General features: G+C 51.9%; 1 protein-coding gene across 2 annotated transcripts in view; it reads left to right on the top strand.

Moving 5' to 3' along the window:
• Window positions 1-27,107, top strand: part of KSR1 (kinase suppressor of ras 1) — a 163,911-nt gene that overhangs the window by 77,005 nt on the left and 59,799 nt on the right. For both annotated transcript variants that reach the window (XM_086686538.1, XM_086686539.1), the window contains exon 2: window positions 11,107-11,247. In XM_086686538.1, coding sequence (XP_086542664.1) covers window positions 11,107-11,247 — 141 coding nt within the window. The remainder of the gene's footprint in view (window positions 1-11,106; window positions 11,248-27,107) is intronic.

The raw sequence follows: 27,107 nt of genomic DNA, 5'->3' as shown, positions 1-27,107 counted from the left end.
TCTGACTTTCAGCTCAGGTCAGGATCTCGTGGTTCGTGAGTTTGAGTCCCACATTGGGCTCACTGCTGTCAGGGCAGAGCTCACCTGGGATCCTCTGCCCCCCCCCCCACTTGTGTGTGCGCACACACACACACACACACACACACACTCTCTCTCTCAAAAATAAATAAAACTTAAAAAAAAGTGTCAGCCAAAAGGACAACTTTCCTTTGCAAGTGACAGAGAATGTGACTTCAACAAATAGGCTGTTGGGCTCCTCCTACAGTGAGAAGTTTGCAGTCAGCTGGCTTACGTGTTGCTGCAGCTCAACAGTGCCGGTGTGTCTGATTCTCCGGACAACTCTTGGCACTTGAGGTCTTGAAAGCAGGAAGGAGGCGGGGGACAGCCCCAGAGCCCGCCCGACCTGTAAGGAAAGAAAACACTTCCCAGCAGGTTCGGCAGACGGGTCTTCCTGTCTCATGGGCCAGAAGTGCCACATGTCACACACAGCTACAACGGAGGCCAGAAGTGGGGACGGGCTCATCACGACAGCCATGCTGGGACCCCATCCCATGGGAATCTAGGCTGGGGCTCATGTTCCTGTGATAATGAAGTCAGGGTAGAGCACCGCTGACTCTGACCGGTTCATCACTGGGCACTGTGACAAGACAAAATCGGTCTGTGAGTGAGGAGCAAATCAGGAATGGACATTGGGTAAGTAAGGAGCAACACCTGATGCGATGGCTCTTATCACTTTGGGGGAGTTTGCCATCACGTTAGGTCATCTCTGGTACCTGAGCCACTCACCTGCTCTTGACCCTTGCCCCCTGCATAACGCTTTATCCTTTTCTGTGGTGACCCGAGTTGCTAGGCAAACAGTATATCCCCAGCATCCGGCACAATCTACACATGGCAGGTGCTTTCAGATCAGAATTTGAAGTGCCTCCCCTACCCCCATCCCTTCTAGAAGCTTCCAGGGGACCAGGTCTTCAGGGATAGTTAAGGGCGTGGTCCCATTGGCAGGACTCTACCTTTGCATTAGATATGCCCTCTGCCTTTCTTTCTAGCCCCGCCCCCCGCCCCCCCCCCCCCCAGCTTAGTAATTCGCACCCAGGTCTGCTGCAGCCTGCAGTATCCGGACTTCTCTGGGATTACCTCTTGTACTTGAGGGGTTACGGGCTAAGCCAGCCTCTGTGGGCCTGGTGAACTTCAGACAGGCCTATGGGGTGTGTTAGAACTGAGACCAAGGCTGTGTCAGTTAGGAATCTGGCAATCACCTGAGGTCCAGGGCAGTTAGGAGGTGAAGCAGGTATCTTGATTTCTCATGCTTTAGTCCGGTTCGTCCCGCTGCCATCCCACTCCCCCCGGGACTTCTGGTTCTAAAAAACACACAGAGTACTGGGATGGGGGTGGGGTGGGGCCGGTTTATAGTTTTGAATTGAGGCACAAAGTGAAACTGGAAACGTGGCCCCGGGATCATTTATTCACCAGCTTTTCAAGCTAAAGATTGCTTTCTGAAGAGCACATTTCTTTGACTCACCCGTGGCTTCTCAGGTGGAAGCTATCTTAGGATATTTAGGTCAGGGAAATAAAAGCCTTACTCTTGAAAATCTTTCAAGTCTCATGACCACAGTGGAGCCTGAGATGGGAGAGCGGGGGTTGGCGAGAAAACTCCAGCCCGTGGCCATCCATCCTGGCCCCGGCTCCGGCTCCGTCTTTCCCAGGAAGCTTTGTAAGTGTTTCTAAATCACCTCAGTCTCTCCTTACCCTGCCTGCTCATACTTAGCTCCGGAGCAGTTACAACAGGTGATGTTATCTAATGGGGACCTGTGCTTCTGGACGGGGTCACCACTGCTGTGCTGGGCCCCAGGTGGGCATTCACACCCATCATGGAGGCCAAAGATGGATCCCAGTTTGTCTCAGCCTGGCCTTGAGACTCACATCTGCAGCCTGTTGTGAGACCTCGGAGTCCATATCTCCAGGGGAGTCCAGGAAGGGCAGAAAGCCCTGAGTTCCCAGCTGTGGCCCTGTCACCCCTGGCCTCCTTGGGAACGGCTCCACTTGTGGTCTGGGGCAGACTTGTTTGTTTGTATTTGAAGTTCCCCGACTCTGAGTTTGACGTCAGGACGGGGTTGCTAGTGGGAGGCTTGGCGGGGAGATTGTCTCTGCACAAATGCACACGGCTGGCAGCTTCCCCAGGAGAGCACCGTCGCGGGACAGAGCTGGGCGAAGGATGACTGATTGCAAAATGACCGGCTTGGGGATTGAGGTCACTTTCTCTTCTCCTTGCCCCACTTGCTTGGCACTCTTGCTTTCTCTGCCCCTTGCTCGCCAAGAACAGCCCCGACCTGGTCCCCTGGAGCCTCTGGGTCCCCTTGAGGGCTCTGGGAGGCTCAGCAGTGCTGGGGGCCAAGGGCTGCTGCCTCTGGTATTCTTGGAGCAGAGTGCTGTGGTCGGCCCGTGACTCTGTGAAGAGCCGTCAGCTGCGTCACGACCTTCAGAGGCCTTCTTATGTTCTCAGAAATCATTTTGCAATACGTTGGCCATGGCAGCCAGAGCAGACAGCTTAGCTGGCTTGGGCTGGCAGGAAGTCCCCAGAAGTGTTCTCTAGCTGTGGGGAAGGGGTAGGAAAAGTAAGAAGAACAGCATTAAGGCCTGGGCAGGGCTGGAGGTACCTGGGAAGGAGCCACAGTGTCAGGAACCATCTAGGGAAGGCCAGAGTAAGTCTCAAGAGCTTTCATAACTCCCTGAAGTTTGGGATGGGATAGGCAGGGGCTTGGCATTAGCAAAGACTGCTGTTCGTGTCGTCTTAAAGTACAGTGTTGCCCACCTCGGAGGAGGGAGTCTGCTGGCTGGAGGACTGAGTGAGCCCAGGGAAGGGGGTGGAGGTGGGAGGGAGTGGCCATCCAAGTGCCTCACTTCACTCTGCAAAGCATGCTAGGACTTCCTTGACAGGGGTGGCTCCAGGTAGTAGGCGGGTGGTGGCTAGTTGTAATGAATTCAGAGCTGGTTTGGAGCCAGGGATCGGGTGTAGCCCAGATGATAGGTTTTGCAAATCTGGATCAGAAGCGGTGGCCCACTTGGGTGACTGGACACATTTGGAGAGTGGGAAAGTCTATGGCTTTTATTCAGAGGATTCACCGTCTGCGACAATCTGGACATTGCCGGATTTGGGGCTTCTGACCACGAGAGAGTTACCTACCCACTGGCATCTTCCTTGTGCTGGTTAGGACCGCTTGGTGAGCTAAGTGGGTGGGTAGCAGGACCCATTATTTTGGGAGAGGATATGGTAAGAAACAGAGCATTGGGTCAAGGTCTGAATACCTTCCTTAATTACGTGATTCGGGAAAGTTAGAAAGCTCTCAGTGCCCCTGCTTCCTCATTTGTAAGACGAATCATAAAACACATCTTTAAGTCGCATGGGTTTGGCATATGTGGTTTGACTCTTTGTGAGTGACCCTCAGTGAGGAGCCATCCTTACCATCGTGCCGAGGCTGGGCTTAGAATTGCACGATGCTGTCTGCAGGGTGAGCGGACATCCTTTAGCTAGCGAGCGATCCCAGCAGGCCGAACAGAGTCCGCATCTCAACACGCTCTCTCTCTTGACTTGATGTTGCACGCATAGTACCCCCCACCAAGAGTCCAGAAAGATCCGTGGTGTTTTCATTTAGGCTCGACTGTGTTTTGTGGGGAGAATGATATGCATGGGGACCCTGCCAGCTTTGGGGTTATGTGAAGGTTGGGACATCACTCCTGTGCACTCCAGGGGTCTACTGCAGTTCCTTCCTCCTGAAATTTTCATTGAGAATCCGTGAAAAGGGAGAGAAAGTGATAAGTCGCTACATAAGTAGAAGCGACGTTATAACTACTAGGTCTGATAATTGAATACTGACATGATATGCATAATCGAGAGAGCGTGTTGTTGTTCTCAGGAATCTGGTGTCCATCTCTGTCTTTGCGTGGGGTTCATTTGTCCGTTTATATTTCAGCATCTGTCATATCTCTCCCATAGACCAAACAGCCTGCCCTGCTTGAGACATGAAGACCCGGGATACTGGGAAGGGCAAGCATCTATCTGCTTGAGCAGCCAATGTCTGAGTCAGAGTTAGGGTTACAGATGTCTTGGCATCTGGCCACTTGCATAGCCTGGATCACAGACTTGGGGGTCACCAAATGGGGACCTCCCCATTCCGGGCCCTGCGGTGTTAGGATGTGGCTGACTTTTTTTTGCAAAGCCAGTTGATTTGCGTGTTTTCCACAAAGGTGCAAAAGCCTGCATAACGTATAATCCAGGTGGCACTGGCCAACAGTCTTCACACTCTTCCTCAAGGCCATGCTTGCAGGCTGAGCAGGGCTAATACCGAGAGCATCCTGTTTAGTGAATGCTTCCTGTATTTTGGACATCGGACTCCGCGCTTTGCGTCCGTGAATCCCACAGTAAATTTTCAGCGGTGCTGGGGGCGTGTGTCACTTTCTCCACTTTACAGGCAGGGAGACTGAGATGAAGTAAACTAACCATGGCCGCGCCTCTGGTAAGTGAGGCATACCAGGAGGTGGAACTTTAGGTCTGGGTGACTGCTAAGCCTGTGCTTCCCTCTCCCGGTGATGGAACAGTTGACAATGGGAGGCGTGGCCCCCGGCCAGCTGGAACAGGTGGCGGTGGTACACGGCAGGCGTGGGCACACGTGTGATCCCCACTGGAATGTTTCCTGGGTCATTACCACCGCACCGCCCGCCAGTCAGGCCCAATGGCTGGCCCTGTCCCACCGCCCTGGGGAAGCCTCTGGGAGGTCACTGCTGGGACAACCATTCCAGCCAGTGTCGCCCTCTCTCTCTTCTGGAGGCACGGCCGTGACCGCTGCCCCCCACCGCGGCCGCCTCCGATGGATGTTGGTAGTGTGGCCGCAGGGGAGCACGTGTCCCAGATGACTGGGTCCGTGGGTCACCCGTGACAGCTGTGATGCTCTCTGAAGGGTGGATTTGGGAACCGTGGACACCTACACGGAGGGAGGTTTGGACAGGCTTTGAGCAGAGCAGACACGAGCGGCCTCTCGGGTTCCTGGGCCCCTTGCCATTCTGGGAGCTGCTTCCTGCCCCTGTGGAAGCTTCTTTCTCTCGGTGGCACGTGCTTTGGGAGCTCGACAGGTGTGTGCTCTTCAGGGATGTGTGATCAGCCTCCCCTCCCCAGGAGCCGTGCCCAGGGCACCCTCCACCGGGGAGGCCTGCTTTGGAGTCCTGCTAGAGCTGCAGGAGGTGATCTGGAGTGGATGCCACTCCACTCCCTCCGTGCCCTCTGGTGTTGCCAGGGGCTATGTGAGCAGGAGGGCTCCTGCTCACAGTGTGTAAGCCGGGTCTTGGCCCTCATGCCTGAGGGTGCTTGGGTGGCTCAGTCAGTTGAGCGTCTGACTTCGGTTCAGAGCGTGATCTCACGGTTCGTGAGTTTGAGCCCCGTGTCAGGCCCTCTGCTGTCAGAGCAGAGCCTGCTTCGGATCCTCTCTCTCTGCCCTTTCCGTGCTCAAGCTTATGCCCTCTGTCTCAAAAATAAACATTAAAAAAAAAGAATGTATACAGAAAGAGAAATGGACCTAATCTGTGGGTTCCACCAGCATTGCCCTGAGGATGACCAATGCCAGCCTTCAGGGTCATCTTTACCCCATCTCTGAAAGGGGTACGTTCTCACCCACATCTGCCCTGTTGCCCAGGGAGGCTGTAAGAGCACCTGAAGGCTTGGCTAGGTGAGGTCACTGTTCCCTGTGCACGTTTTCGTCATCCCAGGCACTTTGCTGAACATCTTACATCCATGTTTTCTCATGTAAATCTTCACAGCAGCCTTTTGAGGTAGATCAACCCCATTTTACAGCCAGGGAAACTGAGTCTGACCGGCTAAATCTGCATCCACTCGCAGAGGGAGAGTGGTGGCAAGGGGGTTAGGGGCCAGGTCCACCTGTCTGGAGCCAGAGTGCTGCCTCCTGGATATGGTTGGAGTAACCAAGAGTAATGTAGTAAGATGAAGACCTGTCATTTTTGTCTTTCTTTTCCCCCTCATTCCAGGCCATTTTGTATACGGTGACTCCTCTGGCCCCAACTTCCATGACATGAGACCCTTTTTATAGGTGGTGAGATTGGAGCCAAGCTAAGGGGGACTTTCCCCAAGATCCTTGATCTGAATGTGAGGGCCGGGACCAGGGCCTAGATCTTTCGGCCTAGGACATTTAGTGCCTGCTGTGTGCCTCGTGTCTGGTACTCCCTGCCAGCTGTTTGTGGCTCCCTTGAAGGTCTTCTGCACTTTCTGTAAGGCAGGCTGAGTGTCAGGACAGGGGTGGGGCACACATGCAGCGAAGCAAAAGAATATCGGGGGTGGGGTTTGAGACTTCAGTTCCAGCCCAGGGCCCTCCCTGGTGGCCAGAGAGCCAATGACTCTTTCCCTCCTGCTGTCGGTCCCTTTGCTGAAACCCCAGGTGCTTTTTCTATTCCGGAAAATTTATGTCTCGTGGTTTTGTGGTTGAGAAAAAATGATACTCCCTATGAACGGTACCCTTGTAGGCCCCCGGGGCCGGGCTGGCAGGCCCCGCTGTGGTTTGTCTGGGAAAATAGCCCTTTGGGTGCTTCTGTGACTGTGACCAGCCTTCCAAAAAGTGAGAGCAGGCTTGTTTTGCTCAGATGGAGGGAGGCTGCTGCAGGCCAGGGAGCTCCATCCTTTGTGAATGAGGCTAGCTTTGCTACTTCAGCAGAAGCCAAGCCCCACAGATGCTGTTTCTTTGCAAGCTCTGGGGGGCTAGAAGCCTCCAGGACACCAGACCTGCCCGCAAACAGGTCACGACGCACTGCGTGCCTCCCCCTTTCCTTGCCCGCAGCTGGCCAGGCGTATGGGTTGTTAATGGGGTGCAGTGAGGAGTCACTTCAAGTTCTGCACCGTCCTACCCACGGCCCTGCTTTGTGCTGTCTAGTGGGGATCTCTCGCAGCCTTTTTTTTTTTTTTAATTTTTTTTTTTTCAACGTTTATTTATTTTTGGGACAGAGAGAGACAGAGCATGAACGGGGGAGGGGCAGAGAGAGAGGGAGACACAGAATCGGAAACAGGCTCCAGGCTCCGAGCCATCAGCCCAGAGCCCGACGCGGGGCTCGAACTCCCGGACCGCGAGATCGTGACCTGGCTGAAGTCGGACGCTTAACCGACTGCGCCACCCAGGCGCCCCTTCTCGCAGCCTTTAAGAAAAGCTGCTCATTCCTCTTCTGGGAATTTGCCTCGGTTTTCGAGACTCTCAGGCTCCTGAGCTAACACTTAGGCGGTTGGTATTTTTACTGTCGCTCTGGTAAACGTGTGCCTGCCAGGGCTCCAAGATGGATTGCGTGTTCATTCGTCCGTTCATCCAGCAAAGGTTTTACGGTAGCAAACTGTGCGTCCCAGGAGCGATGCCGGTTCCCGGTGGGGACCCAGGACCCAGACCAGGCACCTGACCTTATGGAGTGTACAGCCTCAAAAAGGAAGCAGACAAGTAAAATGTTAGAATTAGAACTTGGATGTGAGGTCTGGTGGGGGAGACGGACAGCGGGCTAAGGAACAGGGCTGTAGGGGTTGGGCAGGGTATCTAAGCTGAGTTGTGGCTCAGGGGTCATGGGGAAGAGCCTTTTGGGCAGAGGTCCTCGAGGCTGAAAGGGGCCGGATATGTTGGGGGCTGAGGTCGAGAAAGCCCCTGGCTCATTGCTGAGGCCAGGTTGGCCAGTCTTGAAGTTGACCTGGGATGGCCAAAGTCGTATGTAGGGTGGACGTGTTCTTAACTGGCTCCCAGGGGTCTGGTCCTCAGTTCCCAATGCCAGTGGTGGATGGCCCTCCTTGCTGCTGCTCTGAGCGCCTGTGGCCCGACCGTTTTGGTTCATGTGGAAAAGAATGGTTTTGACTCTGTACAGTTAACTTGATGTCTGGCCCTCTCTTCGGTCAGCTCTTCGAAGCTGTGGTTGGAGAGCAGCTTGGGTGGACGGAAGAAGCAGCTGTAAGAAGTGCCCTAACGTGGGGATGAGGCCTGTGGGTTTCCTTCCCACCTTCCTTTTTCAGGCCGTTTGAGCACATGTTATGTGCCAGGTGCAGTAATAGGTGTGTGGGGACAGTCATGAATGAGGTGGACACAGTCCCTGCCCTGACATGTAATAATAGGGGGACTTACGTAGCCTTGGGGGGTTTCCGTACTATCGTTCAATCCCCCCAACAGACCGTGGGCTAGATAACGTCATGCCTACTGTATAGATGAGAGAACCAAAACTCAGAAAAATGAACAAACTTCCCCAAGGTCACATAACTGTTAAAACGGCAAACCTGCATTTGAATCCAGATTTCATTTCAACCCCGAAGCCTGTGCTGTGTCTGCTGCCCTGGGAACTCACCTGTGTCGGGGGCAACTGGGGCCAAAGCTCGAACATGAAGCTGCCGTCCGTGATCAGGGGCTGCTGTAAGAGGTGCAGACGGGGAGACAGGATTGTAACTAGGCCTGGGAAGTCTGCCCAGCCTGCTGTAAGAGGTGTAGACGGGGAGACAGGATTTGTAACTAGGCCTGGAAGTCTGCCCAGCCCCATGGTGCTGGAGGAGGGAGGCGCAATTAGCCACTGCAGGCAGTTTGAGCAAAGGCCCAGGGGTAGGAAAGTACACGAAGTATTTGAGGAATACCTCCTAGGTGAGTGTGTGCCTGCGGGACAGGGTCGGGGGGCAGGGAGCGGAGTGGAGATGAGCCTGGGAAGGAACATAGAGGGCCCTGATTTTGGAATCGGCCTCTGGTCACGCTGGGAGGGATAGATCGTTGTGGGGTGAGGCTGGGCACATGGGTGCCTCTACTGAACCCTGCAGGATGAAAGGGGCACTCACACCTTCTTGTTAGCTGTGCTCTGAAGATGTTCCCCAGGGGACTTAGGCTCCATAATAGGACAGCAAATGTGCTTCTTGTTGGGGTTGCCGGCCTCTGCAGAGAATGTTCGATTAACAGTGTCTGCTTTGGGTACCTGAGGGGCACGTGGCACAGAGGGGCCAGGGGTTTGCCTCTCTGTAGGTTTCACTCAACATCGAAACTGTAAATCGAGTGGCATTGTTTTTGTCCTGCCTCAGTGTTCCCTCCCGAGCACTTGTGCCTGGTGTCCGCGGAGCCCTGTGAAGACAGGAGGACTTCATGGTGCTCAGGGCCTCACGGGGGCGGGCAGTGCCCTTGAGTCTAGCAGATTGTGAGCCTGGGGCCAAACAAGTTGCTGGGGGCACATTTCAGAGAGGCTGACGGAGAAGCAATGGTTTTCTTGTCATTATGGGTCTCATTTCACGCCCCACATCCCTCTGACCACAAGGATTCTTTACCCTGGGGTCTGTGCATAGAATTCAGGGAGTCCGCGAATTTGGAGGGGGAATACATGGAGCCTTTATTTTCATTAACCTTAACTGAAATTTAATATGTTACTCAGTTTGGATGTAGGCAACAAGGCCCAATCATCTTAGCAAACATGTGCGACTCTGTCACCAGCAAAAAGCACAGCTGTGTGCATATCACGTTACAGTTGTGGCCATATCTAAAAAAGTAGTTGACACGTCGCAGCTTCAAAGCTATCATAGTTGTGAGAGCCACTGGCAGCTTTCATTTGATGCTTTAATGAAGAAGGGCTTTTAGTACTCTACCACCATTCTAAATAATATTTTGAGAAATGTCTTTAGATCTAACTGATCTCCTTTATAATCCCAAGTGCTTTGTCTGAAGCTGTATTCTTAGAAAGGGACCAGGGCTACCTCCCTAGAAGGCCAGAGCTGCCCATGGTCCCAAAATGGTCAAGAGCTCCTGTTTGGAATTTAGGATCCTTTCTAGATATTTGAAATGTTGTCATTAATTAGTATTACTTCTTAGTATAGTGACCGTGTTGACAAAAACAGTGCGTACCCTTTAGAGAAATACACTGAGGTACTTACAGAGGAGGAAGAAAGGAATGTGAACAACATAAACCCTCGAAGAGAGGTAGAACTGGAAGGTGGCCCCAAATGGCAAGGCACCTGCACAGGACTTTGAAGGTGATGCATGCCTTCCAGGAAGCTTGAAAGTCACCAAGAGGAGGCGGCTGGAGTCTCGTCAGCCTGACGGCAGCCCTCATGGGGTCCCTGGGTCGCTGGATCTCAGCTGAACCGGGCAGCTCCCTGGTCCCTCTTCTTGGGGGCCGTGAGGTCATTTCCATCTGTTCCAGTCAGCTAGCCCTTCTTTTTTTAATCAGCCCCAGGCCGTGACCTGCTCCCCGCCCCCATCCCGCCCCCCTCTACATTCCTCAGGACCGTGCGGCCTAGCCTGTTGGAGCCCAGCGTTTGTCAGAGCTCCAGGCCGACCTCAGACAGGCCGTCCTTATTTAAGCTTACTTCATTGAAGTTTTAGCCTTTTGAGAGGCTTTTGAAAACCGCGGACCCTCTTCCCCTGGAAAACGCATCTGAAATTTGCACACGTTCTGCCCATTGGCGAACCCGAGTCAAGGACCTTTGCCAGTAAGGCCACATCCCCAAAGGCATGGCCTGCCCTGGGTGTGCTTGCGTGTCACGCACCGAGCGCCTCGTTTCTTCTCAGCCTCCCCGAGAGGGAGGTTCTGTTATTATCCCGTTTCCTGGAGGAGGAAACGGAGGCTTTTTCTGGGGGTGGGGTTCAGTAACTTGTCCAAGGTCATCGGGCTGAAGTGCGCCCGAGTCCCCGGATCTCAACTCGCGCAGTGCGAGTCTAGGCTGGAAGCATCCTAAGTGGAAGGTTCCTCGTTCTCTCCAAACCCCCATATCTTCTCTATCCTCAGTTACCAACCAGTCCCGCACCCCACCCCAGGCAGGAAGCCCTTCTTCTGTTTTAACCCCGTTCTCTGTTCTGAACAGTGTTGCCCATCGCTCTCTGAGGAGCGTAGTCCCGAGGGTGAGGCAGTGTCAGCCAGCTTTGGGGTGAGGAGAGGCCGATGGGTGGTCGTCCCGGTTTCCCACTGGCCTTCTCAGACCCTTCTCCTCTCCTCCTCCTTCCCGTGTCCTCCTTCACTGCTGGGGAACCCCGCCGACTGCTGTGTTGGCCAGAGCTCCCGTGTACAGGGCCGCCACGTCGTGCATGAGCCCCAAATGAACCGGCTTTTTCTTTCCTGGGCTCCCCACAGGCGAAGCTGGTTCGGTACATTTGCAAGCAGCAGCAATGCAAGCTGAGTGTGGCTCCTGGCGAGAGGACCTCAGAACTCAACAGCTACCCTCGCTTCAGTGACTGGCTGTGTACCTTCAATGTGAGGCCGGAGGTGGTGCAGGTAAGCAGGTCGCGGGAACTCGGGTCAGGGGGTGAGGGGAGGGATTGTCAAGCGAAGGGACCCCACACAAACCCGGGGACTGGCTCCGCCGTGACTGTGACTGAAAAGCCATGCTCTGTCCTCTCACAAAGGGGACTTGGGAGGACAGCAGGAGCGGGAGGGACCCAGGGTAAATGTGGCTCTGGCACGTGTCCTGGGTGCCACTGCCGTATGAGCTACACAGCCTGACCCCAGGGATCGTTCCTTGATTCACCATAAGGACAACAGCCAACACGTCTGGAAACATTGGCTGTGTGACAGGCACCGTGTTAAATACTTTGTCTGGATAATCTCCCTTAATTCTCGCAAAACCCCGTGAAGGAATTACTGTCGTTGCTGCCTTTTTATATTTGAGGAAATTAAAGCACAGGATGGTTACGTAACTCGCTTTAAGTCATGCAGCCAGTAAGTGATAGCTTTGGAGTTTGGAAACAAGGGTCTGAGTTTAGTGTTCTCTTATATCTGCTGTACGGTACTGTTTTCCCTCCTCGCTGCCCTCTTCCCTTCCCTCCAACCTCCCCACCCACCCACCCACCAACCAACTAATTAGCAGGTGAGCATGAAGAGTATACCCTATGCCAGGTCGTAGGGGTACAGGACAGCTCTTCTGGGGGATCAATAAATCAGTGTGTGGCAGGTGCAATTCACCCAGTCAGGTCTTTTAAATCCCTTTGATTCTAAAATTAAAAAGTTGACTTTGGCTATTTTTTTTTTTTAATCCTTTTTTTTTTTTTTTTAACGTTTATTTATTTTTGAAACAGAGAGAGACAGAGCATGAATGGGGGAGGGTCAGAGAGAGAGGGAGACACAGAATCTGAAACAGGCTCCAGGCTCTGAGCTGGCAGCACAGAGCCCGACGCGGGGCTCGAACTCACGGACCGCGAGATCATGACCTGAGCCGAAGTCGGCCGCTTAACTGACTGAGCCACCCAGGCGCCCCAATTTTTTTTGAATGTTTATTTACTTTTTGAGAGAGAGAGAGGCAGAGAGGGGGAGAGAGGATCCAAAGCAGGCTCCATGCTGACAACAGAGAGCCCAATGGGGGGCTCAAACTCATGAACTGCGAGATCATTACTTGAGCCCAAGTTGGATGCTCGACCGAGACACCCAGGTGCCCAACTTTTGCTATTGTTTTAAAAGCAAAATGAGGGGCGCCTGGGTGGTGCAGTCGGTTAAGCGTCCAACTTCAGCCAGGTCACGATCTCGCGGTCCGTGAGTTCGAGCCCCGCGTCGGGCTCTGGGCTGATGGCTCAGAGCCTGGAGCCTGTTTCCGATTCTGTGTCTCCCTCTCTCTCTGCCCCTCCCCCGTTCATGCTCTGTCTCTCTCTGTCCCAAAAATAAATAAAAAACGTTGAAAAAAAAAATTTTAAAAAAGCAAATGAATTGATTATATATAGACACTTTGGAAAACAGAGGAGGAAAAAATCACATACCTATTTCCACTACTCAGCAAAAATCTGTAATCATGAAGATTTTGATACTTCCTTCTAGATTTTCCCCCCAATACCTAAGTCTTTTTTAAAATTTCTAATGGGTTAGGGGTACCTGAGTGGCTCAGTTGGTTGAACATCCGACTTCAGCTCAGGTCATAATCTCACGGTTTGTGGGTTTGAGCCTCGCGTTGGGCTCTGTGTGGACAGCTCAGATCCTGGAGCCTGCTTCGGATTCTGTGCCTCCCTCTTTTCTGCCCCTCCCCTGTTCACTCTCTGTCTCTCAAAAATGAATAAACGTTAAAAAAAATTTTTTTTTAATTTTTTTAATGTTTATTTATTTTTGAGAAAGAGAGAGACAGAGCATGAGCAGGGGAGGAGCAGAGAGAGGGAGACACAGAATCCGAAGCAGGCTCCAGACTCTGAGCTGTCCGCACAGAGCCCGATGTGGGGCTCGAACCCACAAACTGTGAGATCATGACCTGAGCCAAAGCCAGAGGCTTAACTGACTGAGCCACCCAGGTGCCCCCCCCCCAATTTTTTTTTTAATTTCTAATGGGTTAGACCTGTGCTCTCTAGTAAGGTAGTTACTAGCCAATGTGGCCATTATCTATTTGGAACATGGCAAATCCATATTGAGGTGTGCTGTAATTTTAAAGATAGAAATCCAAAGGTGTGCTGAATTCTGAAGACTTGTAGAAAAAAAGTAAAATATCAATAACTTTTCATATTTAGTATATATTGAGATGACACTATTTCGGATCTATTAAGCTAAATAAAATGTTAATTAAAATGAACTTCACGGGCACCTGGGTGGCTCAGTCGGTTAAGCGTCCGACTTCGGCTCAGGTCATGATCTCACGGTTTGTGAGTTTGAGCCCTGCTTTAGGCTCTGTGCTGACAGCTCGGAGCCTGGAGCCTGCTTCAGATTCTGGGTCTCCTTCTCTCTCTGCCCCTCCCCAACTTGTGCTCTGTCTCTCTATGTCTCTCAAAAAATAAATAAGTGTAAAAAAATTTTTTTCAAAAATAAATAAAATGAACTTCAGGGGCACCTGGGTGGCTTGGTCCATTAAGCGTTGGAGTCTTACCTCAGGTTCATGAGTTCAAGCCCCGCATTAGGCTCAGCACCTGGTGTGAAGTCTACTTTAAAAAAAAAAAAAAAATGAGGGGCGCCTGGGTGGCTCAGTTGGTTAAGCGTCCGACTTCCGCTCAGGTCATTATCTCACGTGAGGTCCAGCCCCGCGTCGGGCTCTGTGCTGATAGCTCAGAGCCTGGAGTCTGCTTTGGATTCTGTGTCTCCCTCTCTCTCTGCCCCAACCTGCTTGCATTCTGTCTCTGTCTCTCTCAAAAGTAAATAACATTAAAAAAAAAAAAAACTATTTTTTAGAAATGAATTTCATATATGTTCACTTTTTTAAATGTGGCAATTCAAAAATTAAAATTTAAGTATGTGGCTTGCATTATATTTCTGTTGGGCAGCTCTGGTTTAAATTATACTGCATAAACGGTTCTCTGTTTTGCTCTTCTCATTTGATATGCTAACCAGCCTGTTTTCTTCATAGGTTCGTACTTAGTAACCCCCCTCCCTTTTTAACATAGCTGCATAATGTTTGAGTGTATGTGATGCAATTTATCAGGCAGTGGTTCATTCTAGTCATCGGCTGTTCCATATAATTTAGTGGTTAATAGGATTTATGCACCTATTTGTAGACTTAGGAACTTTCCCTAGGGGAGATGCCTGGATAGGCAGTGATATGAACATAAAAGTTTCCTGCCATGGCAGGGGAAAGGGAGGGGTGAGGGTGAATGGGGGGCCCACGGGGTGCTCTCAGCACGTCACACGCTCTTGGCTTGGTCTGGCCCCGGCGACTCTCCTATTTGCGGCACCCACCAGCGGTTACGAAGCTGGCGGGAAGGAGCTGGCTGTGTGAAGGTTAGGGAAGCTCATCTGTGAGTAGTGTTATTAACGCCTGCACACGCACATGTGTGTAATGAGCGACGTCTCTGTGCCCACCCACCTGTGTAACGGCTTCCTGCCACGTAGGAAGGAGATCTGAACATGTAATGTCTGTCTGTGGCGACGTGTTTAAAATCCTGGACTTGGGAACGAGGAAGAGTTGAATAGTCGCCCCCGTCCCCCAGCCCGCCCCAAACCTCTACCCCTCCCCTTCCCCAGTCTCGGAGGTAGAAAGCGGCTTCTCCTCACACCCGTGTCTGTAGCTTGTGGTGGCGGGTGCCAGGCCCCCCACAGAGGCAGTGACTTGCCCAGCGTCTCCCCAGTGTCACCCCTACTTCACAGACAAGGACCACGGTTCAGGGAGGCTGAGGGGCCCTGTGACGATCCAGAGCTGGTAACAGGGACACTCCTGAGGTTCAGACCCGGGCCTACTGGTTCCAACCTGTGCCTTCTGACTGCCTTTCTAGGGTCTGGGCCACCTCTGGCAGATGGCTTAGCTCCTCAAGGCATTTTCCTCGGATCTGCACAGTTCTGAAGTGCACCGGACGCCCTGTTGCACCCGTGTCTGTCTGTCTGAGAGAGGAGCCAGGTGTGCCCGGGGCAGAAGCCAGTACCATGGAGGCTGGCTGCAGGGGCGTAGGCCCCCGGAGAACCCTGTGGTGGCAGCCAGGACAGCATCTTCCAGCCCAGCCCGGAGGCATGGCAGACAGATACCGAGTTGGGTGATGTTTGAATCACAGGGTCGTGAGCGATGCATCAGAACTGGTGGTAAACGGGGAGCCGGCTCATTTGTTTTCTTTTAATTTTTTTTTTTTAACGTTTATTTATTTTTGGGACAGAGCGAGACAGAGCATGAACGGGGGAGGGTCAGAGAGAGGGAGACACAGAATCCGAAACAGGCTCCAGGCTCTGAGTGGTCAGCACAGAGCCCGACGAGGGGCTCGAACTCACGGACCTCGAGATCATGAGCCGAGCCGAAGTTAGATGCTTAACCGACCGAGCCACCCAGACGCCTCAGAACCGGCTCCTTTGTATGTAGGGATCGCTCAGGCAGGCGGGAGAGCCCAAGAGCCAGGTGTGGTTTGGGTACCAGGATGCTACCTGGCCTGGGGGAGAACTGGGGTAGAGTCAGAACGGAACGGAGAGCTCCCTGGGGATGGAGGGGCCGGGGTGAGAGAGCAAGAGTGCCTCCGGCTGCCCAGTGACCTCTCCCGTGACTTGGAGATCATGAGGCGGCTCAGAAACCAGCATGTTTCGGGCTGAGCTCTCGTTGTCCCCCATCTAGTTACATAGACGTTTATTTATTTTTTTATATTTTATTATATTTTATTATATTTATATATATATAAAAATATATATATATATTTATTATATTTTATTATATTTCTTCCCACGCTGCCCAGCTCAGAGAATGGTGGCCTTATCCACCCAGTTACTCAAGCCCCAGGACCCACATCCCTGAGTCCTCCCTTGCCGCCCTCACGTGGGCAAGCCCTGAACGAGCCCTGTGCGCCCTGCTTCGAGATCTGCAGACCCGTCCTCCTCTCTCCATCCCCACCACCAGTGGCGCGGTCTAGGCCATCATCCTCTCTGGCCAAATAAACGGCAGATTCCTCACATGCTTCGGCCTCTCCGACCTCCTCTCACCCTCACCCTCCTCTTTGCTCCCTCTGGTCTGACCTTTGCACTCGCTCTTTCTCTCCCTGGAGTGCTCTCTCTCCTTGCCTCATCCTGTGGACATCACTGTGGCATCAGGACCACTGCCACCTCCCCTGAGCAGTCTTCCCTGATAATCTGAGCGAAAGATCACTCCTACCCTTTATTCTATACCAGTGCATCTTGGCTGATTTTTCTCAAGGACGCTGACCGCTTTCTGGGGTGGCCCTAACTTATTTGTTGTACAGGATGTCTGCTGTCTCCCACTGGAATACAAGCTCCAGGACAACCCCCACTGAGTGTTGGGCCTGATGTGACAATCGAGAGGGAGGAAGGGTGGATCTCATCATTACGTGGTGGATGTCCCGGGAGTCGAGGGTTTGGTCCTGAGTGGGTGGTGACACAGGTTACTCCAGGGTCGGGCTTTTCATGCTCTGCAGGGGAAGCCACTTTGGGATCTCACAGCCCCAAAGATCCACCTTCCCAGCTCTGCACAACTACCCATGAGTCAGCCTCTGGGAGGAGCCCTGGAAAGTCGGTGCCCTCAGGAAGGCCGGGACAGGCCAGTGCCCCAGGGCGTCCTTGGCCCTCTTTGGCACTGCCCTTCTGACCACACCAGCACCCTTCACTCACTAAGGGGCTGTGCCTCCAAGAGCCGGACCAGCCCTTCGCCGCGAGGCCTCTAGTCTGGTTACGGGCCTGCGCCGTGAGTGATGTGCCTCTTGCTCGCCGAACCAGGTGCGAAGGGCAAGTGCTAAGAGGCACTGTGGTGTTCGCCGGGGTGGAGAAGGGAAAATTCAGGCAGTTTCCTCACCTTTCCTCCTCAGCTGCTGTTATTCCCGAGTGAGAGCCAGACCCAAAGAGACGGCTGGAGGTTTGCACACAGGTAGCTCGAGATAGCCATACGGGGAGTGAAGAGAAGGGGGGAGTGAATGGAAGGCTAGCAGCAGGGGCTCATGAGAGACAGGTTTCTTTTCTTTTCTTTTTTAATGTTTATTTATTTGTTTTTGAGAGAGAAAAAGAGCAAGAGAGCTAGCGGGGGAGGGGCGGGGAAAGAGGGAGAGAGAGCATCCCAAGTAGACTCCGTGTTGCTAGCATGGAGCCCGATGCGGGGCTTGATCTCCCAGAACCATGACATCATGACCTGAGCTGAAATCAAGAGCCGGCCGCTTACCGCCTGTGCCACCCAGGGGCCCCTGGAGGTGGTTTTCTGAATCAAGAGGCAGTGGGCGTCAGCTCAAGGCCCAAGAAGGGCAGCGCAGGGGACTGAAGCTGGGCCCGCCCCCAGTGTCAGCCTTCCCCCCCCCCCCCCGCCGCTGCTGGTCCCAAAGGCCACTCCTGGGCATCCTCACCAGGAGGGTGGAGGAAGTGGGGCCTGAGCGCATGGGGAGCAAGAGGAGGGTGGGCCAGGCTGCCCCAGAGTGCCTGGCCGGCAGCTCTCCACATGGGTTTTAAGAATCCCAAGGAACCATTGGCTGGGTTTCAGTACGTCTTCCCCAAGCTCTCCAAACCCCTTTCCTCGATTGTTCTGTTTCTTCCCTTCACATCTCCGATTGGTTCTTAGGCCCAGGCCAGAGTTTTCTGAAGGGTGGAAAGAAGGGCCGTTTCCATTAGCAACCCCAGACCCTGCTGAGTGGGAAGGAGGCTGTCTCCGCTTGCTGAAGAGACCGTCTTTATTCCACTGGATATTCTTTCCTGCTTTCGCAAAGAGTAGCTGGCCATACGTTTGTGGGTCCATTTCTGGGTTCTCTATTCTGTTCCATTGATCCGAGGGTCTGCGTTTGTGCCAGCTTATTTTCTTAAATAAACGTTTTATTTGGGAATAGTTCTAGATTTGTAGAGGTTGCACAGAGTTTCTGTCTGTGGCCGTCACCCAGTCTGCCCCATCATTAACATCCCACGTTACCACGGTACATTTGTCGAAACCAAGAAAACGACGTTGGTACGTTACTGCTAACTGAGTGCCAGACTCTCTTTGGATTTTTCACCCGTCTTTCCACTAGTGTCTCCTTCCAGTTCTAGGATCCAGTCCAGGGTAGCACATTGTTCCCATTTACATACAAATTTATTTCCTTTTTATTTTTTACGGTTGCTAAAATGGGCTCCTACAGTATTTTTTTTAGTCTTAATCTCATCTCTGTGTGAGTCGTACAAATCATCTCATTCCTCTCTAACACTAGACTAGTTAAGAGATAAGATATCTTCAAGCTATCTTAGCAACAACTGAGGGGTGCCCATCTACGCACAGAGAGGCACACACAGAAGGCATCAGCTTGTGCCCAGAAGGGCCCATGTGCCCACTCACAAGCCTGTGGAAACCCTTGGCAAGTATTTGCTGGGAGAGGGAGTGACTGAGGAATGCACGAAAGTCTTCTTCACAGGATGGAGGCTGGAGACGAAGACTTTATAACACGATCCTCCTCTCTCTGTGTCCTTTTTATGTTTTGTTGGGTTTTTTTGGAGAAGAGATCTAAACCATGAAGGCTGGCTGTTTCCTTTGCTGAACTTTCGGTGCTCGCAGAGCTGTTCCCCGAGGCCTCTGGGCGTGGCCTTTGGCTGGTGGCACTTGTCCCTTTGGCTTCTGAGTTCTCTGCGTATCTTGACCCTCCCAGGAAATAGTGGACGAAGAGAGGGGATGGATGTGGCAGTGGCCTCGGTGGTGGCTGCACTTCCCGGTTTCTGGGGTAGATGGAGGGGTTCGGCTCTCCTCCTTCCCTTCCCGAATCCGAGCGCCAGAGCCTGCTGTGGGTGCTTCTGACATGCATGGCCTTTGATTCTAACTCTTGCACCACGGATGTCGGGGATGGACAGCTCGGGAGACACTTTGGAATGCTAACCCAAACCATCAGAGCTTCATTTAGAGCGACACTGTCCCAATAGAACTTTCTGTGTTGATAGGAGCATTCTGTGCTGCCCTGTCCACCGTGGTAGCCGCCAACTACACGTGGCCATGGACCACTCGAAATATGGTTAGGGTGACTAAGAAACCAAAATTAAAATTTTATTTTATCGTGATGACTTTTAATAATGTAAGGAGCCGAATGGCCCTTGCTGTACTGGGCCTGCGGGTCTGCAGCCGTCTCTGGCGGGACCTTGTGCTCACAGCTGAGATGCTGGAGACACTCCCTTTGGCCCCAGGAGCTCACAGGGTGCGTGACACTTGCCGAGAGCGGGCACCTAGAGTCCTGACAGAAGGCAGCCTGGGGTCTGTGGGGGCAAGCGGGCAAACTCGGAGAAGGACCAGCACCAGTGAGGGCTTCCCTGAGAGCCGGGACCTAGGCTGGCTGGAAGGGCAAGATGGAGGGAACAGTACCTGCAGAGACCCTGAGGTCTGAGAGAGCTGGTGCAGACTCGCAGGAAGTGTTTGCAAAGAGCTTAGCCTGGGAGGAGACTCGTGAGGAAATGGTTGGCTCATGGAGGTCTTGGCAGGTGGCAAGTAGGGGTTGGGGTCTTATCTAGAGATCATTGCAGTGTGTGTGTGAGAGAGAGAGAGGGAGAGAGAGGATGAGAGAGGACATTAGAATTGTTTTAGGGAAATTAAAACCCCTGCCAGTGAGAAGGCTGGGTTCACCCTGAGGACAGTGAAAGGTGAGTCCGTGCTGGTGTGGGAATTCGGGGCGCCGTGTGGAGGCAGGGCCCTGGGGACCAGCATGTGGGTGGGTTCAGAGGCGGGGGCCCCTCCTCCTCCCCAGCCACCTGCAGTCCCACACTCTATTTCCACCCTCACCCCCAAACCTTCCACAGGTTAAAAATCTCAGCTCCATGTTCTGGTTGCAGCTGGGGGGAAATGATTTCAGAGCCTGCTGGCGTGGAGCCATTTTTTTTCTGTAGCAATTTCCCCGTTGGAAGTTGTTAAAGGAAGTGGCGAGCGCTGGCTGGGATCAGTCCCAGCCGTGAGCGGTGGGTGCTGCAGAGGCCAAGACCGCAGGCCCGGAGTCCCGGGCCACAGGGTCCCCGGAGTGAGCCCTTGCTGGTGGCGCTTTCTGAAGCGAAGATGGAGGCGAGTTCGGTAAGGGGTTTTTGTTCTGGCCCCCACTGGGCAAATTTCTCTTTACTACCCTCCCGTTCCCGTGTTTAAGTCAGGCCTTCTCGGGACGCCTGCGTGGCTCGGTCGGTTGGTTAAGCGCCTGAGGCTTGATTTCGGCTCAGGTCATGACCTCATGGTCCGTGGTTTTGAGCCTTGTGTTAGGCTGCATTGTCAATACAGAGCTTGCTTAAGATTGTGTGTGTGTGTGTGTGTGTGTGTGTGTGTGTGTGTGTGTGTGTCTCTCTCTGTCCCTCCCCCAACTTGTGCTGTCTGTCTCAGAATAAATAAACTGAAAAAAAAAATTAAGTCCGGTCAGGCCTTCTCTTGGGGATGGGGAAGAAGGCTACCTGCCTCCTGCCGCCATCTTGGTTTCCCACTGGCGGGGAGTTGGCCATAGCTCCGTGTGGGCTTGGGCGGGTGGGCTGTAAGAAGCAGGAGGCTGTGGAAGATTAAACCAGAAAAGTGAGCTGGTATTTGGCTCCTGGGTTCAGCTTTAATCCTTGTGAGTCCTCCTGCCCTTCTGCCCGGCCTCTCCTCCTGTTCCCTCTTCCCGTCATCCCCACCCTCTCCCTGGGGGAGCCAGAGGCCCCACTGTTCCAACAGCCTTGCTCTTTGGCAGCTGGGAGCCGCCTCTGAAGGCAGCACACACCCTCATCAGGCCGCGTGGAGGGATCTGCACCAGCGTGTGGGCCCCGGCGGCCCCCGGCGGTCTTGCTCCGGAGGATTTGAGGTCTCAGTACCGCCCAGTGGGATGGGGAGACGGAGGCCCCGGGTGGTGGGCTGGCGTGCCGGTGTCACCTAGCCAAGAGCTAGAGTTGAGATGTGAAGGGAGGCAGCATTTTGTGTCTGTACCGTCCTGTGTAATCCTTACACCTGGGGTGGGGGGGAGGGGGAGGCACCTCGATCCCCCTCTCATAGCTGAGCAAACTGAGATTCAGAGAAGTTGAGTGACCTGGTGGTGTCACACAGGTCTTCCCTCCTTGACTCAGTTTCTTATCTAGAATAGCCCAGCCTGGGGTTACTGTATGTAGTTTGTATAATTGAATTGATCTCTTTCTCTTTCTCTCCTTCTCCCTCTTCCTCCCTCCCTCTATCCCTCCTCCTTTTCTTCCTCCCCTCCTTCCCTCTTTCCTTAATATCCATTCATTCTACATTCTTTGATCACTTACCCATATTAATTACTGCCGGAGACTAATTGATGAACAAAATACAGTCTTCCCTGGGGGCGTATAGGGTGGTCTATAGATAACCAGTCTGTTATAGATAAACAGTCTGCAGATAACCACCATGGAAGCAGACTGATGGGCCCCAAGGGCAGAAAGGCTGAGATGGGGCATGATACAGAGCTGAGGGCAGGGCGGCCTTGTGTTTTTTTTTTTTTGTCTCCACCCAGCCATGCACTCGTTTGGTGTGCATTTAGCTCCTGCTGTGTTCCAGGGCCTGTAGTAGGTGCTGCGCTTGAGTTCCCGTCCTCACTGAACTTGCATACATCCGTCTCTCCAATTGATGACGTGATTTATTTTCTGATTCTGAGCCACGGTGCCCTCTTGTAAGCTTCAAGTGTGAAGTTGCCCCTGGTTTCTAGAAATCTGAAAAGATTAGAGCAGGACTGTTCTGGTAGCCCCGTACTGGTTCACATCTTTGAATGGGGAGCCCATCTCCTTGATCCTTTGGATCGCAATTAGACTGCAAATGCCACGTGGGCAGAAATCTGGCTCTTTTGTCCACTGTTCCGTCCCTGCTACCTGGCATGCCGAAGGTGTCCTTGTTGAATGAATGAATTCCGATCAGATCATCCAAAGAGTTGTGGTCTGTTGGGCCGAGGCATCTCAGGAGCTTTCTCGTGGGGGCTAGTGAGGGTTGAATTGTAGGGGTCTCTCGGGGGAGGTGACTCGAGGCTGCCGAGGGCCCGCTGAGGTCCCAGTTCCTGAGCTGCCTCTGTTCTTTGGTGAGGGGCTGGCCTCGGCAAGGCTGTGTGCCTGTAGCCCCGCTCTGAGATGACTTTGCCTCTGGGGCCACTCAGCTACTGGGCTGTCAGATTGTGTTCCGTCTCTCCTCCTCTGGGGACTGGCCTCAAAGGCAAGATTGCTCTAGAGCAGACCTCACCAGCCAGATATCATTGGGAAATTCTTGTGTCAACACCACACTGTTTTAATTATTGTAAACAAAAATCCCATCTCTTACTAAATTTCTTTAAAAAAAAAAAAATCAACATACATGTTTTGGTGGCTCTATTCTCATCTGTATGTTTTTGGGCAGGTAGTAAGATTGGAAATAGCTCAGAACCTGGTGTGGGGAGGCGGACAGAAACTTCACTTTGCCCCTTGCTAATGGACAAGTCCCTTACCTCTCAGCCTCTCCGGTTCCTTATCTGTCAGTTCTCTAGCTAGATACTCAGTCACTTGTGATTCCTTCTACTTCCTTAATCTCCACATTTGATTGGCTGGCTCCATTTCCAAATGAATATCCCAAATCCACCCATGTCTCTTTTTCATTACTGTTGCCTCTGCCCGCCACCCCCCCACCCCCGCCTACTGAGCTACTGCATGGACTTGTGCAGTAGCACCTACATCACTCTCTGTATCTACTCTTGCCCTCTCCTTCATTTCATTTTTCATAAGCCAAGAGTGATTTTTTCTTAAATATCTTTCTTTTCTGATCATCTTTCTTTTCTGAATACAGCCCTTCATTTAATGGCTTGCGCTCAGCATAGAACCCAAGCCCCTTCACCATTACCTTCAAGGCTCTGAAATATTTGGCATCTGCCTCCTCCTTCCACACTCCTTCTCCCGCCCCTCCTCACTCTTCACCTTGTGTTAGAACACGTCCGGTTTCCTGTCATGGCCAGGACCTTTGTATGTTCTGTTTCCTCTGCCTGGAAATTTCTATACTTTTAGGGCTAGCAACTTCAGAAGTCCACTCTTCAGAGAGGCCACCCTGTCTAAAATTAGATGCCTCCTATATCTGCCACTTTACTTCAGCATGCTCTTTCCTTTTTAGCGTTTACTCACCAATTTCAATTACACATTTTAGTGATTTTTCTAATTTGTTTTTTACTCTGCGTTTCCTGTTAAAATGCAAGCTCCCTAAAGAAAAAGACGGCATATTTTGTTTGCTGTTGTATTCTTAGCGCAGAAGAGAGTCCCTGGCACACAGTTGGCATCCAGGAGCTGTCTGTTGATGAGATGGATGAAGGTGGGGGGGGAGTAGATGAATTCCGTGGTACCAGGGCACATAGTAAGTGCTTATGAGTACAAGCTGTTATATTCTCCTACTACTGGTTAGAACTTTTCCATGGCAAGTTCCAGTACCGACGGGCTTAAAGGCTTTTGTCAGCCTAAACGATAGAAGTCCAGGATGGTCTGGATGCACTCAGATGATGCTGTTAGGGTATAGTTCTCAGCCAGGCCCACTCCACAGGGCAGGCCATCAAGGGCACCGTCAAAGCAGCTAGGCCTCTTTCTGCCAGCATAGTCGTAGCGCTTGCCCGTATAGAAGGAGTGCTTCTTCCCCCAGAGCCGTAGCTGGAAAATCCCAGGGAAGGCCCTGAATGGCCTGGCTTTGGTCACGTGTTATGCCAAAACCAGTCACAGGGCCGGGAAGACCAAACACTCCTGTTGGTCCGCGCTGGGTCACGGGCTCAGCCCTTTAGCAGCGAGCCGGAGAGTCTAGGGGTCTGAAGGGTCAGGGCCACGTGCCCTCGGGAAGTGGATTCCTGGAGGAAAGTTAGCCCTGCTGACAGAAGAGGCGTGAATAAACGCTGTCGCTCCGCAGACGGCAAGAACTGTTGCTACTGCCACTACCGCAGTCCCCTCCCCGCCATCTCCACCCTCACTGGGAGCTCTCCATGGGGCTGGGTCACCTGGCTCTCCCCTGAGGGTCTCAGGGGTGACCACTGTGCCCCATTTCCATCAGTGAGCAGAACTCTCCTGTGTCTCTGTGGGAGACCGAAGGCCTCGGGCTCAGAGATGGTGCATAAGGCCTAGACCCTGGCGGGGGCCAGCAGAAATCACATTTCTAGAATATAATCGGTGAGCCTAGCCCCTAGTTTTTGCTTTTTAATAACATTTCTCACTTTGTTCACCATGAAAGTAATGCATATTTACTTTGGATGGAACATATAGAAAAGCCAAAGAAATAAGTTGTCTGTCATCCTTCATAGAGCTACTCATTGCTTCTCGGCTTTTTAGGTTTTTTTCCCCTTAATATCCGGTAATTTACCTGGATGTACATTTTTAAAATGTGAAAGGCATGGAAATGAAAACAATAATACCCTTTGTGGATGGTGTACCCCTTAATTGTACTATTCCGCGGAAATGCTTTAAACATCTTGGTGCATTTCCTTCCAGTCAGCCTTCTTTGTTCGTTGGCTTTCCTTTTTTTTTTTTTTTTTTCTTTTTTTAATGTAGCTTATTCATGAATTTATGCTATAATTCTTTTTCTTTTCTTCCTTTCTTCCTTTCTCCCTCCCTTTCTTTCTTTCTTTCTTTCTTTCTTTCTTTCTTTCTTTCTCTCTCTCTCTCTCTCTCTCTCTCTCTCTCTCTCTCTTTCTTTCTTTCTTTTATAGAAAGACTGCACACATGCGCATGGGCACAGGGAGAAAGAATCCCAAGTAGGCTCCCATGCCCAGCACAGAGCCCCTCCCTCCCTCCCTCTCTATCCCTTTCTTTCTTTCTTTCTTTCTTTCTTTCTTTCTTTCTTTCTTTCTTTCTTTCTTTCTTTTCCTTCCTTCCTTCCTTCCTTCCTTCCTTCCTTCCTTCCTTCCTTCCTTCCTTCCTTCCTTCCTTCCTTCCTTCCTTTTTTTTAATAGAAAGACCGCACACTTGCTCATGGGCACAGGGAGAAAGAATCCCAAGCAGGCTCCCATGCCCAGCACAGAGCCCCACACTGGGGCTCCATCTCCTAACCGTGAGATCAGGACCTGAGCCAAAATCAAGAGTCGGATGCTTAACTGACTAAGCCACCCAGGTGCCCCAAGAATTTTTTTAAATTTTTTTTAATTTTTAAGTAATCTCTTCATCCAACATGGGGCTTGAACCCACAACCCCAAGACCAAGAGTCACATGCTCTATGCATGCCCCTATGCTAGAATTCTTCAGTGAGTATTCCCAGTATGTCTGGGACTGAGCTGTGAGCTTTACATGGAGTGTCTCATTCAGTCCTCCCAGTAACCTTATGAGATGATATCTTAAGGCATTTGGGCCGCAGTGACAAAAACAGCATGGAGTGGGTGACTTATAAACAATAGAATTTCTCTTTCATGGTTCTGGAGGCTGGGAAGTCCAAGATCAAGGACCCGGCAGAGTCAGTGTCTGGTGAGAAACCACTTCCTGGTTCATAGATGGCTGTCTCTGCAATGTCTTCACATGGTGGAAGGGGCCGGGCAGCTCTCTGGGGTCTTTTTTGTAAAGGCCACTAATCCCATCATGGGGGCTCCACCCTTTTAATCTAAACACATCCCAGAGGCCCCATGTCCTAATACCATCACACTGGGGATTAGGTTTGATGGGGGTTGTGGGGGGGGGGGCATGAATATTTAGTCTATAGCCAGAGGCAATGCTTTTATCCCCAACGTATAATAGAGCTAGAGAAACTGACAGTGTCACTTACCTGAGGTCACCCAGATGGTACATGGTATGGCCAGGATTCACATCCAGGATATCTGGTTTCAAAGCAGGAGTCACAAAATACACACACACACACACACACACACACACACACACACACACACACACTTACCTACCTACCTTAAATTCGCAGAGATAAGCATACCTGGGTGGCTCAGTCATGGGTTCAAGCCCCTCATCAAGCTCTGCACTGACAGTGCTGAGCCTGTTTGGGATTCATTCTCTCTCTCTCTCTGTCTCTCTCTGTCTCTCTGTCTCTCTCTGTCTCTCTCTCACCCCACCCCCACTTGCACTCTCAAAAATAAATAAATAAAAAGTTGAAAAAAAAAATTCCCAGAGATAGAACCACGTATGTGTTCCGAACTCTGTGAGGCCTGAACATTCTTCCTTTTTAAGAATTGCATTTCAAAGTAACGTTTTCCAAATCGAATTACAAATGTTCATCACAGAAAAATTTGAAAATAAAAAAGTAGCTCAAAAAAGAAAACAAAATCCCTCCGCAGCTCTACCAGCCACTGATAGCCAGCCCCTTAACTTCTTTTACATTTTTTTTTTTTAAATGTACATAAAGTTCACGGTTGTCAGGGTATCGTTCTAAGAGCTTTGACAGCTGAGCTACATTTTTAATGGTTGTCCTGTGTGCCATCTAGGGCATCCATTGTAGTTCATAGGGCTCTTCCTGTGGTTGTCCAAACCACCCAGCCACAAATGTGTGAGAGCTCCAGGAAGGTGGGGGGGGTAATTGGAATTCGTGTGGGGGTGGGGGTTCCCCAGATGATTCACCGAGAAGAGGGAGATGATCATGCTCCTGTTGACTCAGGTCAAACTTTCTGGAGGTGAGCAGCGAGGTGGGTAAAACTTCTCCGTCTGTGGCCTGATATCCTGAGTATCCTGGGTGCCTGCGTCCCCAGGCCCCTGCCCCGAGGCCCGCCGGAGCCTGTGTGTCTCACGACCAGCACCTGCTCCGGGAGGTATGTGCTGACTCCCCGACTCCCAGGCACAAACTATTTTTGGCTGCAGTGACTGTTCACTACAGTCATGAAAACAGAAACTCCTCTCCCTTTCTTGTCCTTCTCGGAGACACCGTACCAGGGGCTGGGGCTGCCGGGGACCCTGGGCTTGGG

The sequence above is a fragment of the Puma concolor genome, chromosome E1, assembly GCF_028749965.1.
Source record: "Puma concolor isolate L17-30 chromosome E1, mPumCon1.1.hap2, whole genome shotgun sequence".
NCBI lineage: Eukaryota > Metazoa > Chordata > Mammalia > Carnivora > Felidae > Puma > Puma concolor.
Note: the sequence above shows the minus strand (reverse complement) of the source record. Positions and strands in the feature narration are given on the sequence as shown.